Below are 21,314 nucleotides of genomic sequence, written 5' to 3'. Positions count from 1 at the left end.
GCCCAACCTTCCTTCCGAGGAGTGGCTGGTGGGTTTGAACCACCAGCCTTCTGGTTAGCAGTCAAGTGCCTTAGCCACTATGCCACCAGAGCTCCTTTGTTCCAGCACTGTTTGATGCAAAGACTCTTTTTCTCTACTAAGTTGTGTTTACACTTTTGTCAAAAATAAATTGGCCATATATGTGTCTATCTCCTTTTGGATTCTGTTTTGTTTCATTGATCTATTTATTTTATGCCAGAATCTCACTGTCTTGATTACTGTAGCTTTACAATGAGTTTTGAATCCAAACACAATATGTCTCTAACTTTATTCTTTTTTTTTTTTTCAAAGTTCTTTTTAGCTATGCTAGGTCCTTTGTATTTCCATAGGAATTGTAGGATTGCTTTGTCAATTTCTACAAAAAGCCTTCTTAGCTTTTGATTAGGACTGCATTGAATTATAAGTGCATTTATGCTTTGATTTTCCCTGCTTTGGGAATTTATCCTACGGACATATCTTATACCTGCACAGTGATGATGTGCAAGGTTATTCATTGTAGCATGGTTTGGGGTAACAAAAGATTAGAAGCAATCCAAGAGTCCATCTGTAGGGGATTGAATTTAAAAAAACCTGTGGGACATCTATACAATGATATACTATAAAAAATGATTGAGGAAGCTGTCTATGTACTGCAATGAAAAGTTTTCTAGGATATGATGTTAAGTGAAAAAGCAAAAGCAAATATGACATATATAATAACTTATATGTAGGTACAGAGAATGAATAATAATGTATTTATATTTGCATAACAAACACTGGGAGGATACATGAGAAAATAATGAAATAATGCCCCTTATATTTATAAAGGACTAGGCTGATGAGAGACAAGGTAGATGAAATCACAGGTGAGAGTGAAACTTTAAGCACTCAGCTGCTAACCCAGAGGCTGGAGGTTCGAACCCACTGATGTCTGTCGGAGAACGATGTGGCAGTCTGCTTCCATAAAAATTTCAGCCTAGGAAATCCTGTGGGGCCTATTCTGTCCTGTAGAGTTGCTATACATTACATTGACTTGATGGCACACAACTATCAAAATTTTCTAAATTATCAGATGGGAAGCTGCCTACAGGATCATGTTAAAATTCAAACTATCTAAGCTGAGACCATGTTCTTAATCAGTATTACATATATCTAGGTTTTTGGCATCAGAACTATGTCTGTTTGCCCTTGTGATCACATTCCAGCCTTTAGCTAGTACCTTCTCTATCTTGTTTGTATGGAGCAATCGTTACTCTTAATTTTCTTTGCTAAGGTAATAGCTCCTCAATTAGTGCTGTATTTGCAATTGATTTCCCTCACTCCTGTAGTAGTAACAGGTCTGATGTCTTCTGTTCTTGGCTTTTGGCTTTGTTTGATTTTAACTCTAGAAACTTGAAATTTTTATTATTAGAATTATTTGTGATTAATATTAGCATGTCTTGCTTAACTTTTGTTTTTATATTCATTTAGAGGAGCTTATTCTTGGAGGGGGAATTAATAGGGTGTATATATTAAGAACAGCTTACTTTTTGAGTAACAAACCTAATGTGAATGGTAAAATTATGTGTATGCATTTTTAGCAGGGCTTCAAAACAATAAGGCAACTTACAGGAATACAAAATGCTAGTGTTTTGTTATACTTCTTTCTTTTTATGTTGTTACATTTATTGTTTTAAGAATTTTGAAACAGTTGACAATAATACATAAAAAAAAGTACCATAGTTCTTGATTTCACTCTGGAGACCAACAGCCAACTGTTTCTACTTTATTTGTTTGTTTGTTTTTTAAAGGTGTTCTTAAGGATTATTTAAGAGAACTTCCTTCTCCTCTGATAACAAAGCAGCTTTATGAGGCTGTATTAGATGCAATAGCAAAGTATCCTTTGAAAATGTCATTAAATGGTTGTGAGAATGACCCAGGTGACTCCAAGTACACTGTCGACCTTCTGGATTGTCTCCCTGATGTAGAGAAGGTAAGCATGATTGTTGTGCTTTTTTCCTTAGAGACAGCTAATGAATTATACTTACCTCCCAGACTACAAATAATTTGTTTGACATTTGTGGCACTCGTAGGTTTAAGCTCTGCCTTACTGCTTTTTAACAGAACACATCTAAAAACTTCTTCAACAGATTAAATCTAGAAAGCATTTTTTTTTTGTATATGATTTTAACCCAGGCAATAAATAGTACTGCCTGTAAGTTTTATTTTGCTATTATTTATTTATTTTTATTATTTTAAACTTACATTTATTATCATTTATTTTTATTAAAATAATATATATTTATTATAGAGAAGTTTAGAAGATATGAAACCAAAAAACCAAACTCACTGCCGTCGAGTCGAATGGGAAATCCAAAGGCAATTATAATGAATATTTACTCGACGCACGTAACAACAGCAACAATTCTTAGTATTTTAAAATACCGTTGTGAATTTTTATATATAATTTGTAAGCATTTTGGAGGGTTGGTTTTTAACACTTGGCATTACATCATAAATACCCTTTGCCCTATTTCCTACCTCCTTCCTCCTTACCTCTTCCCATTACCTTCCTTCCTACAATCTGCATCTTGGAACCAGTATCCCCAGGTATTGCCTGTAGGAGAGATAGAAGGATGGCTGGGTCTGCATGACAAGCGTTAGCCTATCTTTAGCTGTTGTTCCTTAGAACAAAAAGAAAAATACTAAGGACATGGCTGGGCTTGTCCAGATGAGGCTGATTTTGCCTAGATTTGCTTACCATATTAGAGGCAGAAAGTGCAAAAAGGAGTGGGTAGAAACTTTAAATAAGCCCAATAACTTTATCCACTAGTTTGCTTTGGTCCCTGAGTGTCCTGGACTCTGTCCAATTAGATTAACATTTACTCCTGGGTTGGGAGAAGGGAGCAGCTACAAAGAAATGGGTAGAAACAAAAGGGTGAAATTAAGGGGTGGAAACGTTCCCTCCCCAACACTAGGAGAGATGAAGATGAAGAAAATGAATGTTGGGCAATTTAAATCACTTGCCCAAGGTTATATAGCTTGTGAGTGTTGTATCTGCCACATGAATTTAGATCTTTCTGATTCTAAAGCCCACACTGTTAACAGCCTTTCTAAAAGTATGCCTAATATTCCGTTGAGTAAATCTGACATGATTTATCACTATGCCCCTTGGTATAATGTTTAGATTTTGAAACTTTTCATTTATATTTGTACATAGAGATTTCTTTCTAGTTAGAATTATTTATTTAGAATAGAATCTCAGAAGTGCAATAGCTGGTTTAAATGGTCTTAATGCATGTTTTCAGATTATGCTTCAAAAACTCATAATACTTCAAAAACATTAATTTTGGGCTCATCTTACTTAGCAGACCAAAAAAACCCAGCAACAACGACAACAAAACCAGGCATCTTATTTTAAGTTTCATTTCTTTGTCTTTGAGATTGAATCTCATGTATTTAGCCATTTGTGGTTGTGTAGGTGTATGTGAGACGGCTGGCGGTTCAAACCCACCAGCCACTCCTCGGAAGGAAGGTTGGGCAATCCTACTTCCATAGTGATACTGCCTTGGAAACCCAAGGAGGGGTCGCTATGAGTCGGGGCCGACTCGATGGCACATAACAACAACAACAACAACAAGGTGTATGTGAATGTGAATGTTTCAGTTACAATACACTGACAGTAGCCTTAATGATGTTGTTGTTGTTATGTGCTGTGGAGTTGGACCCAACTCATAGTGATACCCTCCTTGGATTTCTGAGGTAGTATCACTACGGAAGTAGATTGCCCAACCTTCCTTCCAAGGAGTGGCTGGTGGGTTTGAACCGCCAGCCTTCTGGTTAGCAGTCAAGTCCCTTAGGCACTGTGCTACCAGAGCTCCCAGTAGCCTTAATAGGCCAATGTATATGGAGTTGTGTTAGGAAATGTATAGTGAAAAGGAGACAGAAATAAGTATTTATTATTTACATCCTTTTATGATTCACATATTTCATGTGTTTGGATTTCAAAATATCTATTGTCTTCTCTAGCTTTCATTCTGTCTTCATTCCTTTCCTTCACAGCCAAACAATGAAAGAATGTTTATATATTTACTGTCATCACTTCTTCACACTTTCATTACTCAACTCATTGCAATCTGGCTTCCTACCTCATCTCTGGACTTGTTCTTGCCAAGGTTACTAATAACTTTCTAATCTTAAAAAAAAAAAAAACCAAGCTCACTGCCATTGAGTCAATTCCGACTCATACTGATCCCCACTGGGTTTCTGAGGGGGTAAATCTTTACAGAAGTAGATTGCCTAGTCTTATTTCAAAGGAGTGGCTGGTGGGTTTGAACCACCAACCTTCTGGTTAGCAGTCTGATGCCATAGGCACTATGCTACCAGAGCTCCTTAACTTTCTCATTTAATAACCTTCAAATCTATTTATTCCTTTTGGCACCAGAAATAATGTGCCATCTTGATTTCTTCTTTATTTATAAGATTTTTAAGTTACAGTTTTTGACATTTCTTCAGTGAACTTTATTAAAAAAAAAAAGAAATTCCACACTCATTTTACTATTATATGATCAGTCATAGGATACTACCTCAAAAAAAAAACTTTACTCCTTTCCAAAATTGCTTAAACTTAAATAAAATACTACTGGCCCACTTCTTGGGCCAACTTACATTGCTAGTTTTTTTCAAAGATTTTTAAAATAAATTTCAATAAATTTTTCTTTCATTCCAAACTATACTATTTTTCCGTTTTGCATGGCTGGTCTACAGAAAAAAAAAAAAGTTAAGAAACACATTGGCCTTTTTTACAAATTGGACTATGATAGAATCTGGGCATGTTTTGAAATGATTAGCTTCCTAGATTTAAGTATGGTAGTCCCCTACTTATGCCTACAGGATTTACCCATACTTAAAAATGAACATTCTTATTATACAGCGTTTGTGTTTGTCATTTCAGAAGAAGAAAGAGAGTAGAGTTGATAATGCGTTTTCCTAGTCCAGTTGAAATTTGAATGCATTTCTGAGTATTTCATAGAGTGTATATTTTAGCCATTTAATGGATTAAATTATGTCATCTGAATCTTTGGACCCTAATGTTCCTATAAGAACATGCATTACATGTTCCAAACATCCAGTTTACAAACAAACTTTTGCAACAACCCTCTTTAAAAGTGACAAGATATCTATCTATATTTTCTGCTACATATTGTTTCTTTGAATTTGCCCATGTATGACTATATTAAGTGAAATTTAATTTAATTTAGGCAACCCTAAAGATGTTGTTGGATCATTTGAAATTGGTGGCTTCTTATCATGAAGTAAATAAGATGACCTGCCAGAATTTGGCTGTGTGCTTTGGACCAGTATTATTAAGTCAGAGGCAAGAGACTTCCACCTATAACAACAGAGTCTTTACTGATTCAGAAGAACTTGCAAGTGCTTTGGATTTTAAAAAACATATTGAAGTTCTTCATTACCTACTCCAACTCTGGCCAGGTAATGAATCTATGGAAATATTTTTCTGCTTCAGTGCTAGGGTGTCTAAATTATCATTAAATATGCCCATATATGATTGAAGGAAATCTAGATTTAGTTATTTCAAATAGTTATGAATTGATACCTGCCTTTAGGTTGTTCTCCATTGAAATTTTCTGCCTTGGCTGATATTGTTATAGGTATATATATCAATGTACAATTTAGATTCAGTCAGATCTTCATTTGAGTCCTGGTTTTGCTAATTGTTAGCAATCTGACCATGGACAAGATCCTTCACATCTTAGAGCCTCCAAATTTCAGCCAAATGATAGGCCTAAAAGGTGAACAATAATGACAGGGAGGTGTGCACCCCTTGGAACAATCAACTATTTGAGATAAAAAGGGCAGCATTTGCCCAAGGATAAAGCTCAGAAGGCAGGAAGGGATAGGAAAGAAGGAAGATTGGAAATGGTAAACAAAGGCAGGAATTGGGAAGAGTGTTGCTACATTGTGGGGATTGTAGACAATGTCATGAAACACAATGTGATATGAGTTGCTGAATGAAAAACCAATTTGTAAACTTTCACCCAAATCACAGTAAAAAGTTAAAAACAAAAACATCTTAGAGCCTCAGTATCATCTTTGTCATATGGATTTAGTAATATATTTATACAATTTTTATAAGGATGAAATTAAAAATTATATATGTAAGGTTCTCAGATATGTAATAGGTGCTCAATGAATATTAATTTCTTTACTCTTTTCACTTTTAGTTCAACCTATATGAAGCAGAATGCATTTTTCTCCTTAAGTCAGTTTTTACTAACATATGTATTATATTCATGGTCATTCTTCAGATTATCCAGACTTTCACTGACAGTTATCTTTGATCTTATATCCTTCTTATCCATTCCTTATTCCAGTCAGTAACCAAAGGTTGACAGTTTTATTCCTAAAATATCTCTTCGAGCTAAAAATAGTATGTATTCAATTAGATGTTTTATAAAGCATCCTGTATTTAAGTCCTCATTTTCTTACTCTGTGGTTAATTCCTGCTCCCCTCCCACTACCCTTTACAGTCCCAAGGGTGAAAGTGTTTAGCTGTAGAGAATACTGTAGTGGTAATAGCGAGGGGCCCTGCATTCAGACTTGGATTCAGATCCTAGCTGGGGTACTTACCAGCAGTGTAACATCAGACAAATACGTTAACTTCTCTGAGTCTCAGTTTTCTTCTCTGTAAATGGTGCCTACTGCATAGGGTAGTTGTAAAGATCAAGATAAAGCATCTTAGCTAATAAGCAAAGCTCATAGCACAAAGTATGCCCTAAGTAGATGTTCTCTGTTACTCTTCTATAGATATATATCAGAAGTATAGTCAGAAGTACAAAGGAATGCTTGAGAGAGTCTTAAACCTAATTAATTTTTTAAACTGAATTAAAAATTAAGCTAATAAAAATTTCCAACTTAAACTTGAAAAATAAACATTTTTACTTTTTTTTAAACACAGTCTTTAAAAATTATTTTGATTAACTTTTTAAAACTGAATTAGAATATATTTATTATTTTAAAATCCTGAATCAAGATTCTCCAGGTACTTGGGCTGATTACTACATGTGGTACCCAACATAAGGCATCTCTCAGGTTAAATTTTAAAATGTGTGATTTCTAGCTTTTTTCTAGAATTCTTTAATTTTCTATAATTGATTTAATTCTAATAAACATCAGGAATTTGGAGGAGGAGTTAATCTCTTTATTACAGTTACAAATGAAAACTTGTTTCCCTCAAGATGATAAGTTTATTATCAGTGCCTGAGCTCTTTGTCATTAATTCTGTATCAGAGGTTAATGTTACTTTTGTACTGGCATCCTTAATTCTATGTTTGGGATCAAAAACTTAAGTTATATACTGTTTTATAACAAAAGCAGGTTCAGATTTCATATTCACTGTATTTTAAAGACAACCTTAAACAACTGTTTCCTACTATACAGTCCCTCATCCTAAAGATTTTTGTTGTTGGTTTTAAAACATAACTGCCCCTTTTTCTGTAACCTGTTGTTTTTCTTTAGTTGTAGCATCTCAGACAAAGGACAGAACAGGGCTGAAGGATGAGAGGAAACAACAGTGAGTTTTGCCCTCTTAATCACTTGCTATTGGTTAGATTCAAGAAAAGGCAGATATCAAGTAGATGTGACATAGTCACTGGGCTTGAGAAAATTGATGATGACATAGAGGATGTGGCAAGGACTGGGCCATATATAGAATATTAACTTGGTGAATGCCTGTCTCCATGCATTTAGTAGAAGGTTTTTGGATGTCTTGCTGTGCATATCTTCATTTTGGAATTTTTTCCTATCCATAGGCAAAAAGAGTTGGTTCGCCCTCTCTTTGTTTTTACTTTTTATTTTGTTTTGTTTTATTGTGTTATAATATGTTCTTGGGTCCTGTTGAGTCAATTCTGATTCACAGCAATCCCATTTAACAAAGTAGAACTGCCCCATAGGAAGTTTTTTTCTTTTTTCTGAATCATTTTATTGAAGTATAATTAACATGCAGTCAACTTCATGTTTAAAGTGTATAATTTGATAAATTTGGGCATATGTATGTAACTGTAATACCATCACTGCTATCAAGATAATGAATCTCTTAGTTACCTAGTGCTGCCATAACAGAATACCATAGTGGGTGGCTTTGGAGAACAGAAATTTATTTTTTCATAGTTCATAAGACTCGAAGTCCAAAATCAGGGCATAGCTCCAGGGGGAGCTCCTTTATTGTCTATTTTAGCTTCTAGTAGCTGCCAGCAAAGTTTGTATTCCTGAGCTTATAGATGCATCTCTCTGTGTGTCTGTCTTCATAAGGCATCTTTTCCTTCTGTGGTCAGTTTTGCTTTTTGTAAAACTCAGAAGTGATTAGGTTTAGGATACACTCTCCTTGGGTATGACCTAATTAAAATCATGAAGAAAACCCTATTTCCAAAGAGGATCACAGGCATAGATATAGGGACCAGTGCTTCAATAAATATTTTGAGGGGACACAATTTAATCCAAAATAGTATCAATTATCCCAAAAGTTTCCTTGTGCCACTTTGTAGTTTCTCTCTCCCTCATCCCTGGGCCTAGACAATCCACATGTCTACTTTTGGTCACTATAGATAAACTTGCATTTTCAAAATTTTATATAAATGAAATCATAGAGTATACAGTCTTTTCTGTCTAACTTCTTTCACTCAACATTATTTTGAGATTCATGCATGTTGTTGCATATATCAATAGTTCATTCATTTTCATTGCAGAAGAGTATTCCATTATATGGATGTGGTAGTTAAGGTTGTGTGCCACCTTGGCTGGGCCTGGTTTTGAGTGGCTAGGCAGCTGGATATAGTTATTTTCCATAATGAGACTGGTAATCAACTCCATGGTGGAATCTGCTGTGAGCAGAAGTAGCTGCCTTAGGGATGTGGTCTACTTCCAGTCTATAAGAAGCAGCTTTGAGACAGATCTCTAGCTTTTTGGCATGCTTGGATCTTGCATTTAGCCAAGTCTTGATTCAGCAACCTGCCATGTTGCCTACCAATCTTGGAGCTGTTTCTGGACTTGAATTAGTGGCCTGCCATGTTGCTTAATAATTTTGGGACTGTGCCATTTTACTTGTCGACCTTAGGTTTGTCAGCTTCAGCAGCCAGCAGCTGCCTGAGTTCAGAGACACCTTCAGCTCCAGTGGGCTGGGAGCAAGATGCAAAGCTGAAGCCCAAGGTTGAGGGGCCTTCACCCAGCCCCTAGTTCTGGCACTTTGAACTTGGACTTTTAGCCTCCTAAACTGTAAGAGAATAAATTCCTGCTTGTTATATAATGTTGTATATAATGTGTTCTTATTGCCATTTTAAACATTTTCAAGTATACAATCCAGTGGCATTAGTCATACTCATTGTTGTGCGGGCATCACCACTATTTGTTTCCAACACTTTTTTTGTCACCCCAAATAAAACTTTATACCCATTAAGCAATTAAGCAATAACTTCCCATTGCAAACCTCTCTAGACTCTGGTAAACTCTAATCTACTTTTTGTTTCTATGCATTTGTTTATTCTAGATATTTCATATAAGTAGGGTCATATAATATTTGTCCTTTTGTGACTAACTCATTTCATTAAGCATAATGTTTTCAGGTTTCATTCATGTCACAGCATGTATCAGAGCTTCATTTTACTTTATGGTTGAATAATACTCCATTGTATGAAAATACCATATTTGTTTTATCTGTTTATTGGTTGATGGACACTTGTGTTGTTTCCATCTGTGGTATGTAGTGATTTGGGTGAAAGTTTACAGAGTAAATTAATTTTCCATACAACAGTTCATACACATTTTGTTTCATAGCATTGATTGCAATCCCCACAGTTTAACAGCCCTCTTCCCACTTACTCCCTGTGGCTACCTTTTCCTTGTGTACTTCTTTCCCATGCATTCCTGTCCTCTAAGCTATCTCCCTGTGCAAATACTGCCCTTCTGATCTCCCATGGTTGGTTGTTCTGAGGAGTGTGCCCTACCTGGTATAAACGTTTACCCTATATACCTGGCTATTGTTTGGCTGGAAGCCACAGGAATAAGTTCATTTCCAGCCTGAATGGTGACTAGAGGGCCATAGTCTTGGGGGTTTTACCAGTCTCTGTCAGACCAGTAAGGCTTGTCTTTTTTATGATTTTGAGTTTTGGTCCACATTTTTCTCCAATTGTATCCAGGATCCCTATACTGATCCTCTTCTGAGTGGTTGACAGTGGTACCCAGGCACCATCTAGTTTTTTTAGTCTCAGAATCATGTAGGCTGAGGTTTGCATGGTCCACTAGTCCCGTGGACTAATTGTTTCCATGCATCTTTGGTTTTCTTCATTCTTCTTTGCTCCGGATGACGAGATACCAGTTATTGCATCTTCATGGCCGCTTGCAAACTTTTAAGACCCCAGTCGCTGCTTACCAAAGTAGGATTTAGAACATTGTTTTTGTGTAGTATGTTATGCCGGTTGAGCTTGCTGTGTCCCTCAACTATAGTCCTGAGCCCATGGGCCAAACAGCTTGCTCCCACAGGGTGGTTGGCTGTGGCTAAGAAGTTATCATAACTGCCCACTGTTAGCTCTATTATACATATGGACATTCTTATAGCACATACCAATAACATGTATAGAAATATCATCTGCCAAACTTATATATGGTCATGAGTATATTCCCTTTTGTCTAGACATATGTAATCATTCAGCCTGTCTACCTATGTATCCACCCATAGATGAATGTTTGTTATTACTGATAATGCAGTACTGTAGCTGTAAAAATGTTTATATTTGCTGTCTGTACCTCTTGTGTACTTCTCTGTGTCTTCCTTTTCCATAGTGCTATTGTGTTGGTCACTCACTTTTGGTATATTGCCTTTCCCTTCACCCAAATCAATACCTATCTCTTACCTATCTATCAATTTTCCCTCCTTTCCCCTCCCATCCCTGGTAACCAACAAAGAAAGTTTCCTTCCCTATGTAAATCTTTCCCTGACTTTTTACAGTTGTGGACTAATACGGTATTTGTCTTTCTGTGATTGACTTATTTCACTCAGCATGATGTCCTCCAAAGTCATCTATATTATGAGGTCTTTCACTGATTCTATATTATTCTCTGTTATTATTGTCGTTATGTGCTGTCAAGTCGGACCCGACTCATAGCGACCCCTCCTTGGGTTTCCGAGGCAATATCACTACGGAAGTAGATTGCCCCATCTTCCTTCCGAGGAGTGGCTGGTGGGTTTGAACTGCCAGCCTCTGGTTAGCAGTCAAGTGCCTTAGCCACTGTGCTACCAGTATTGCATAATATTCCATTGTGTGTATGTACCATAGTTTGGTTATCCATTCCTCTATCGATGAGAACTGAGGTTGGTTCTATCTCTTTGCTATTGTGAGTAGTGCTGTTATGATAAATGTTATGGGTGTGAATGTATCTATTCATGCAGCACGAATATAATTTGCTTTGAGCTTTCTATATGAAAAATCTTGTCTTCAAAGTGGTTAGAACTCTAGCATATCAGCACCAGAGGCAAAAATCATCCTGCCAAGAGTTTTTCAGATTGTATTCCCTGGGGTTCTTTGGAAGTGGCATTGGAGCCATACTGGAAAGGTTTGTGGGAGGAAACAATGGAAACACATTTTACTTTTGACTAGAACAGTTTTCATCTGTTTTATGTATTGGGATTTCACAAAAATTTTCCTTTTACAAATAGATTTACTGTTTTAAGAAGAAGGTTGAAAATTACTGATAGGTCACTATTTTAGTTTATAGATGAGGAAGCAGGTTTAGAGAGTGACTTGTAGACCAGCTCTTATTTTACCATATTTCCATGGTGAGTAGATTTGCGGCACTTTTGAGGGGTGGAGTAGAAAGGGGAGATATCAGTTTTTCCCTAATTGTTTTGATTTTCCTCACAGGAGAACATGCTTCATAGGGGTGGTTGTTGTTAGGTGCCATGGAGTTGGTTCCAGCTCATAGCAACCCTGTGTACAACAAAATGAACCACTGCCTGTTCCTGCGCCATCCTCACAATCATTGCTGTGTTTGAGTTGATTGTTGTAGCCACCATGACAATTCATCTCATTGAGGATCTTCCCTTTTTCACTGTCTGCTTTACTAAGCATGATGTCCTTCTCCAGGAACCGGCCCCTCCTGAAAACATGTTCAAAGTATGTGAGAGAAACTCTCACCATCCTTGCTTCTAAGGAGCATTCTGACAGTACTTCTTCCAAGACAGATTTGTTCATTATTCTTACAGTCCATGGTATATTCAGTATTCTTTGCTAACCCTATAATTCAAAGGCATCAGTTTTCTTTGGTCTTCCTTATTCATTGTCTAGCTTTTGCAGACATATGAAGCAGTTGAAAATACATGGCTTGGTTTAGGCGCACATTAGTCCTCAAAGTGACATCTTTGCTTTTTAACACTTTAAGGAGATCTTTTGCTGCAGATTTACCCAGTACAATGTGTTGTTTGATTTCTTGACTGCTGTTTACATGGTGTTTGATTGTGAATCTAAGTACACTGAAATCCTTGACAACATCAGTCTTTTCACCATTTATTGTGATGTTCCTTCTTGGTTCATTTGTGAGAATATTTGTTCTCCTTATGTTGAAATATAATTTGTACTAAAAGCTGTAGTCTTTGATCTTCCTCAGTAAGTGCTTCAAATCCTCTTTGCTTTCACCTAAGGGTAGGACTGTATATTGCTTACTCTTAGATTCTCAGCTCTTAAGAGAGTACTTGGCACTAACTATGCTCTCAGTATGTTTTATTAAATAAGATAATTATAATATAGATAATGAGCTAATGATTAAAAGCATAAATCTATTGGCAAAAAATAAGATAAGGAAAAACTTAGTTTCTTAGTACTTATCATTATGTTTTGAAATTTCCTCAGCAATGTTATAGACTGCCCCCTCCCGCCCCTGCCCCAGTTCTTTTGAAGGTGGGTATTCAGCGGTGCAGCAAAAATCAGGTTTTCTTTGGGGGTTAAAATGTGCCATTTCCTCTCCATATTTAATAGGAAGTCATTCTAGCATGAGCATTTAAAAAGTCAGTGAAGCTGAATTTTTGGAAATTGAATTTTTGGTCTAGAAGAAATAAAATACTAACTTAATTGGTTTCTTAAATATTTTCCAAAAAAATATATTTTAATATATAAAATATTTGAGTAGGATCTTGGTTTAATGACTGAGCAACTGGCAATAAAATGAACCTAGATTTTACTGGTGAATTTCAGAAAATGCAGGCATAATAAGGCAAGCTTAAGACACATATTTAAAAGATGTTTGGTTGAATCACAGACCAGATAACTTAGCAAAGTACTGTAATTTGTTCACAGAAACTGCAGGCATGACAGTTAAGCACCAAGAAGAAAAGGAATAGCACAGAGAATGAAGGCAAAAAAAGCAAGGATACTTAGGATAAGCAACCAGAGGAAGAAAAGGAATAAGAATAATTTAACAGTAGGCAAATTCAAAAGTCCATTCTCCAATTACATTAGTGAATAGCATGAAATATGCTGCATTATAACTGATATTAAAAGTCAATTTAAAGTGTTTATCAACACCCAAATCACAATAAAAAATTAAAAATAAATAACAACCCAGTACCTCCACACAAACATGTAATCAATTGAAATAAAAGTTCACAAAACTTGACCCTCTGGGGGGAAAAAAAAGGACTTACCAAACCTTTATTTTCTAGAAAATTTTAGATCAAGAACTTTGATGTATGGTGTATAATAACCATCACAACAATGTATATAAATAGAAAAGTTAAAAATAATAACTCAATATGATTATTATATATTTTAATAAAATATAAGTTAAAAATTATGTGGTCTTTGATAAATGTTGTAAATATCACTGTATGTTTGGAAAACTTGAACCATATACACATTTGTATAGTTTTCCAATTTTCTTACTTTGTACTACAGCAAGTAAGCATTCATTGTATGTTGGAGAGTGTAAAGCTGCTTTATTTCCATTGACCCATGTTCCCTTTATCTTAATGAAGTGTAAATGGAGAGGCATTTATTAAAGTAGAATAAACAAGCAGAAAGAGGAAGGTATCTTGAGCAATCTTTTGTAGCCAAGTCTGGGCATTTTTAATTAAGTCCTTTTTCTTTTAATTTGTGCTTTAGGTGCAAATTTACAGAACAGAGTTTGTTTTACATTCACCATTTCGTGTACATTTGGTTTCATGCCCCAATTACCATCCCCAACCCTAACCTACTCTCCTCCTCTCTGTTTCTAGTAACCACCCATCCCTGTGCCCTTCTTAGTTATGCACTCCTATGTGTCCTGCTTTTCCTCCATGTGAAGTCCATTTTATTTACAAAAGAGCATTAGACAAATGCTTTGTTCAGTATACATAATAATGTAAACAAGCCTTTGTTAAGAGGTAATGTGAGTCTTATGGTAATCTGTTATATGGCCAGCATGATACATACTCTTAGAAGGAATTCATCTGAATATGGGGTGTGTTATATGAGATTGTTAGGTGCCTAATCAGAATGGGAAAATAAAATATTTGTACTATTTTCAGGCAATAAACGAAGACTTAGTAGCTAATGCTGTATAATCAAACTCAGGTAACAAGTGGACAAGTCTAGACTTTGTGCATTTTATCAAAGTGAAATCTGGGCTGCTTAATAAAGTAAATGATGACATTGCTGCTAATAGAATTGCAAAAAAACAAAGGTCAAAACTTTTAGAGTGGTCACTTTAGACACCTTTGCCTCATTTAGATGTTTGCAGATGAAAGAACTTTTAGTTTTGTATACCAATATGCCTTGCTTGCATCTTGCTCTGGCTTTTAATTTAGAAGAAGCTACCAGCCTAGCTACTGTTTGACTTACAGCTAGATAATAATTAACTGGCACAGAAAGTTAATCAACATTTGAAGTTTGATTTGTTTGGGGACGTTATGATATAGCATGAATCAGCACCACTAAACATTCTACTAGCTTCTGTCCCTATTCTTGATTATGTCTGGTGATAGGAAAAATAATGGAATGCTTTATTTTTTATAGTATGCATGTTTTAATGCATGTTTGTAGCTGATTATTAAATGGCTTATCTTTAGCTCTGTTTTTCATTTTTTTTTTTTTAAACCAGTTGGATTACTGTCACTAAAGCAAATTTATTGTTCGTTTCCAGTGCAACGTTTGACTGTCAAAGAATCAACAGACAGTTTGTCCCCAGACCAGCAATTTTCTCTCAATTATTTGAGGCGGAAGAAAGCACGGCCTTGCATGTTAAATTTGAGTGATACTGAGACATCAGGAGTACTTAGGCCAAGGCAAGCCAGATTAGACAGCCCACTTAGCAATCGTTATGCGGGAGACTGGAGTAGCTGCGGGGAAGATTACTTTTTAAATACAAAAGAAAATTTAAATGATGTGGATTATGATGATGTCCCGTCAGAAGATATAGAAAATGGAGAAGATTATGGCAAAATGATTGGACCAGATACAATGCTTGAACAGCCAGCCCCCGTGTCCAAAGAGTGCACATTCCAGACATATTTTACAGTGCAGACAATTGAGTCTACAGCACGTCAAAAAGTCAATCTTAAAGATTTACAAGAAAGTATTGATACTTTGATTGGAAATCTGGAGCGTGAGCTTAGCAAAAACAAACTTAATATGAGTGTTTGAGATTAAGGGTTTTTATTTTATTTTTTTATAATGTCTTACTGTTTCAAATCAGTATTTCTCTCTTTTCTTATACTTTCTACAATGATGTTTTAAATTTATTCTTGAAACTTTTCATTTCTAATAAGTTTATGTGATGCAAATGAAAACATGATTAATATAATTTTTACTGATCCCATTAGAAAATTTTTCTAAGGGTAAAAATAACTTGGACTTCCTATGGATACTTTAATAATTCTTGCCAATTCTAATGGATATGACTTTTAAATGCACTTACAAGGTTCAGGGTAGACCGGGCAGTGTTTCATTCTGTTGTATGTAGGGTCACTATGAGTCAGAGCCAACTCGATGGCACCTAACAACAACAAAAACACAAAGTTCAGGTAAGTTACTAGCCTCTTAAGATTTTTGTACTTCATAGGAACTGCTCTTCTGTAGCAGAGACAGATGTTCCTTTTAGAGAAGCATTGCAGCTGTGGACTCTGGTTTGCAGCATGAGTTAGTCAGTCACTGCAATAGCATTCGGCCACATTTCATTTGCATTACAAAGGCTGCTATAAGAAAACCTTTTTATAAAAATAAAATTATACAGATATTAATGTATCAGTAATTATTTAAGCTTATAAAAAGTAAATATTTTTATAATCCTGAAAATGTGTGTATATTTGTCCATGCATATATGTATAAGAATGGGGAGTTGGCTGTAGAATCACATGTATCTTTAGACTATATGTGTCATGAGGCCAAAATCATTAGCTTACAAATATTTCTTTTCAGGAAAAGAGCATTTAAGTTAAAGGAGGAGATATATAGAAATATTTGGACAAAAAGGAAAGAAGCAGCTATCTAAATAGAATTAATAGACTTTCATTACAGAAAGTCATCTTTTAAATTGAAATCCCCTACCTCCTTAAAGGATTAAGTACCCAGATTTCTGCACTGGTGATTTAGGTACCCCCCCAATCTTCACCTACTCTATTTTTTTTTTTTTTTTTTTATATTCTGCTTTAAGTATTTATTTGCAATGTAAATTTATAACATTGACTTTATAATTACCCCCATTTGTTTCTAAAGCAATCTTGCCAGCATAGCATATGTTATTGATTTTTAAAAATTAATTTATTTTGTCTTAGTATATATAGAAGTAGTTATTATAGCAATCACAACAGTTTCAAAGTGTAAAATTAGAAGCCATGTTTTTATGAAATCAGAATGTATTTCTTTAAACTTTTATACTTATGGATTATGTAATATTAAAATCATAAATAAAATTTGAATTACCAACTTAAAATTGTAGCAGCTATTAAAAAACCAACTAACTTCTTGATGTTTTTCTGAATATCATTTAACTATTTTTATGCAATATACATTGGTAAACAAACACCTTATTATTTAATTGGAGAACCCAGTTGTTTAAGAACTAGATGAATAAGTATTTTTATAAGAAATTTTCATTTTTTAAAGCTTTGTATAAGGATTCAGAATACCAAAGAATATGTGACAGGTACATGTACAGTGTCAAAGAATTGTACTTTTAAGTGTTTTGTAGGAAGGCAGTCTCAATTTTCTTCCTTTTGTTTTCTGTATCAGTTATATTGTATAAATTGAATAAGTTGTAGAAATTTATTAAATTTATTTGTACAATTGAATAAGTTGTACAAAATTTATTAAAATGTGATAACCTTGGTGTCATGCTGTTAATTTTCATAGTGATTTAAAGAATCACTTATTTTAATATTATTTTTAAACCAAGATATTAAAGCATTGAACTGTCATGTATTGTTGTTAAATGTATGTAATAACATTTATTTATCCAAAATTGAATTTTCCAGAATCTGAAATACTTTAAAGTGTACTTTGTTAAATTTTTTTGGATAGGAATACTTTCAGAATTGATCTTTGCTATCTTAAATAGAGAATACTAAACATTTTTTGTTGTCTAAGTCCCCAAGTCCTAACTATAAGCCTCTTTTATTGATCCTGCTGTAGTCAGTAGTGCTAGATAAGTTTTAAAGCCTTTTACTTTAAATGGCCTTTTTACTTCAAATCTTTTTTTGTTGTTGTTGTTATCTGCTGTCGAGTCAGACCCGACTCATAGCAACCCCTCCTTGGGTTTCTGAGGCGGTATCACTATGGAAATAGATTGCCCAATCTTCCTCCGATGAGTGGGTGTGAACCGCCAGCCTTCTGGTTAGCAGTCAAGTGCCTTAGGCACCACGCCACCAGAGCTCCCTTTTTGTTTTCATACCTGCTTTTTTTTTATAGTTTCTTGGGATCATTCTATACTTTTAGATTGAATCTGCCAGTCTAATATTTTTTAGAATTAAAAACAATTTTTATAACACATATACCCTTATAAAAATTTTAAACAATTCAGATAGAAAATAGAGTGAAAGTGCCCCTCCTTGACATTCACTCTGATCCTTCTTTCAGAGGTAACAGCCACTGTTCTTCAGGTGGTTACCCCCTCACTGTAATATGGTCATTGTTGCTGTTTTCTTGATACATCACTGAGTAATATCTGTTGATATGCATTAAGAATGATAGCAGTTTATCACACTCCCTTTCTTCCCATTTGTTACTTACATTTTTAGTTTTTCTTTTGGTTTCCTTTATAAATTTAACTAGTAACCTTTATCTCTCTATTCATTGATTTTTACATAGTATCTCTTAATTCTCTACAATTAAAAAAAAATGATCAATCCTGTGTGGCCTGCCAACTCATTACTGCTCTTTACCTCTACATTTCTGTTACTTACACTATTGTTTTACATAATCAGCATCTGTAGGTGTATATTATTTTGGGGAACAATAATTGACTTGTTTCTCCTTTATATATTCATTCCAAAAAGTACAATTCAATAACTGGCAGTCATGCTAGATTATGCAAACATATTCACGGGTAAACCAGGTAATTTTATCTCCTACATACCAAGTCTTACATCTTCTTTAAGTCTGTGTTGATTTAAACAGAATGTTCCAAACATAAATGTCAAATGGTTTATTTTACCTTATAGCCATCAACTTCTCAAAATCATACCATGTGTTGTTCACTTCATAATTGGGTCATGGATTTTGCAGATTTTTGTTTTTCCTGGAGTATGTAATTGCTTTTACTTTTTGACAGAATAAAAAAATCTTTCTTCACTATAACACTAATCATTTAATCATTGAGATCATTTTAAGCTGCTTTTAATCATACTATTGAATTACCAAAGTTGTACAGAGTGCTTTCAGCTCTCATCCTGGCATTATTAAAGTATATTCTTGCCTTTGTTTTTTTTTTTTTCTTTGACAGAATATCTTCTTCACTGTGATCTTGAGATTATTTTAAGCTTCTTTATCAAATTTAGGCAAAGTGACTTTAGCTTTCATGTTGGGATGTATTTTCTTTGTGCTTCTCTGTTTCACTTTTTCCTGAATCCCACTCTCTTACGTTTTCTGTTTTTGTATGCTAAAGTATATTTACAAATATCACATCTCCCCCCTACTGTCCAGAAAGGGGTACATGAGAGAGAAACTTTGTGTCCTGAAATGTCTGACAAGGCCTTTATGTCTCCTCCACACTTCATTTTGATTAGACTAGGTTCCAAATCACTTTCCTTTAGAACTTTGAAGGCATTTCTCTATTATTTTCAAGCATCCAGTTTTTACAATAATCCAAGTGAGACAGGTGGTGGTCAGACCAGGGCAGAAACAATGCAAGTGGTAAGAAGTGGTTGGATTCTGGATATATTTTGAAGTGGGAGTCAAAAGGTTCTGCATTTGGGGTTTGAAAGAAAGAAGTAAGGCTGAGCAAGTGACAGATGACACTGTCATCAAATGAGATTGGGACAGTGCCATCATACTTTTAAAATGAGTCCTTGTTTTTGATGTTCCTATCAATAATGCCTTATAAAGTCCTGTTAACTAAGTACTAAGGCTTCTGTATCTGGAGATGAGTCCCTGCTAGAATGCAAGAAGACTCCATGTCTAAGCAAAGTCCTACATAATCAGTCTTTGGGAAATTTCAGGTTGTGCAGCTTTATAGTAAGAGTCTACAGAAACAAATTTGGGTAGTATTATTGTTCCTGGAAAAAAATTAGCTTATAGACCACAAAGTGAGTTTGAGAGTTAGGGTTTTATCATTTTAAAATACTAATTTTTAGGTCTTTGGCTTACAATAAAGTTGTCTTATCTTTAATAATAAGTCCTAATTTGGTTGTGCAGTGCCTAAGACATTTGACTGCTAACCAGAAGGTTGGTAGTTCAAACCTACCAGCTGTTCCGTGTGAGAAAGATGGGACAATCTACTTCCGTAAATATTTACAGCTTCGACAACCACTGGAGGTTCTGGCAAGATGGCGGACTAGGCAGAAAGACTGCACAGACCGTCTTCAACAAAGAAAAGGGAAACCAATTGACACAGACACAGAAGATAATCTTGGACCCCTGAGCCTTGAAGGGAAGGATATAGAAGTGGACTAAACCCCAACTAGGACAAGAATTTGCATGAAAATACCAAAAAAGGAGACATACTGAGCTGCGGTCTGGCAGCGATCCTGACGGCACAGACAGCTTGGAGATTCACGAGTGGTGGTAGGACCTAAGAATTAACCTAAAAATCAGCCCTGCTAGCCAGGGACTGTGCAGAGGACTGCTCTGGTGGCTGGGGAATAAACAGAGAAGGTGAAGAGAAAGGCAGGCTGAGCTGTGGACTTTTGCCAGTCCAGATGGCACTGCCACACTGAAGGTTTAAAAGTGGCTTGACTATTTTGGATATTTAAACAGACAGCGCTCTCGTGGATTCCTGGAGCTTAAGAACATGTTCTGCTTGCCAGCAACCCCAAGGACACCCTGGACCTGCAAGAGTGAAAAAGTACCACATTCCTCTTGTTACTCTTATACCCCACACCTGCTTGGTGAATGGACGTGTGGCCATCCCCCACTCCCACCTACCTTCTGGGCCCACAGGAACTCTATCACAGTCCGTTTGCTCAGATGGAGCCTGGGTGCCCTGCCCTGTCCTCCACCGATTTTTTTTTTTCTTTTTTCTTCTCTATTTTTATTTTTTGCTTTCTTTTTTCTGGTGATTAGTTAGCTTCTATCTGTCTGTTTTAAAACAACTATTATTATTAATACTTTTGTCCTTTTTACTATTAATCTTCCCTTCCCAGGTCCTAGTTTTCAGCATTTTTTCTTTTCCCTGTTCCTGGGTGAAATTTTTATTTACTTATTTTTTAATTTAAGTTTTCTTCCCCCCTTTTCTTCTCGTGGTAAACCTCGTTCCTTATTTTTCTTTTTGCATTTTTCCCATTTTTTTTCCCTCATTATTCTCCTTCTCTACTTTTTTTCTCTTAGTGCCCTAAACCCAGATATTGCAAGTTTTCTTGTTTTTACTTCTTCTTTTACCCTTTTTTCATTTTTTTGGCTACTGTTCTTGTGTGATTACATGGTGTGTTTTTTTTCCATGTGCTTTTAGTTTTTTGATGGTTATTCAATTGTAATTTGTGTCTAACTAAGTGGGAGACAGCAACAGTCCCCATAAGACACAACTACACATACACCTCCTGCAGCTTCACTTACTGAGCGGGAGCCACCACCTCCTCCACCAATGGGCCAACGATAAAAAATCAGCAAGAAGAGCCTGAATCACCC

The 21,314-nt window shown here is 35.4% G+C and overlaps 1 protein-coding gene across 1 annotated transcript in view; it reads left to right on the top strand.

Moving 5' to 3' along the window:
- Nucleotides 1–15,680, top strand: part of SYDE2 (synapse defective Rho GTPase homolog 2) — a 60,327-nt gene extending 44,647 nt beyond the window's left edge. The window contains exons 5-7 of the mRNA XM_007946167.1: nt 1,809–1,990; nt 5,259–5,490; nt 15,181–15,680. Coding sequence (XP_007944358.1) covers nt 1,809–1,990; nt 5,259–5,490; nt 15,181–15,680 — 914 coding nt within the window. The remainder of the gene's footprint in view (nt 1–1,808; nt 1,991–5,258; nt 5,491–15,180) is intronic.
- The last annotated feature ends 5,634 nt before the right edge of the window (nt 15,681–21,314 follow it).

The sequence above is a fragment of the Orycteropus afer genome, unplaced genomic scaffold (genome assembly GCF_000298275.1).
Source record: "Orycteropus afer afer isolate SDZICR_OR568_19922 unplaced genomic scaffold, OryAfe1.0 scaffold00152, whole genome shotgun sequence".
Classification (NCBI taxonomy): Eukaryota; Metazoa; Chordata; class Mammalia; order Tubulidentata; family Orycteropodidae; genus Orycteropus; species Orycteropus afer.
Note: the sequence above shows the minus strand (reverse complement) of the source record. Positions and strands in the feature narration are given on the sequence as shown.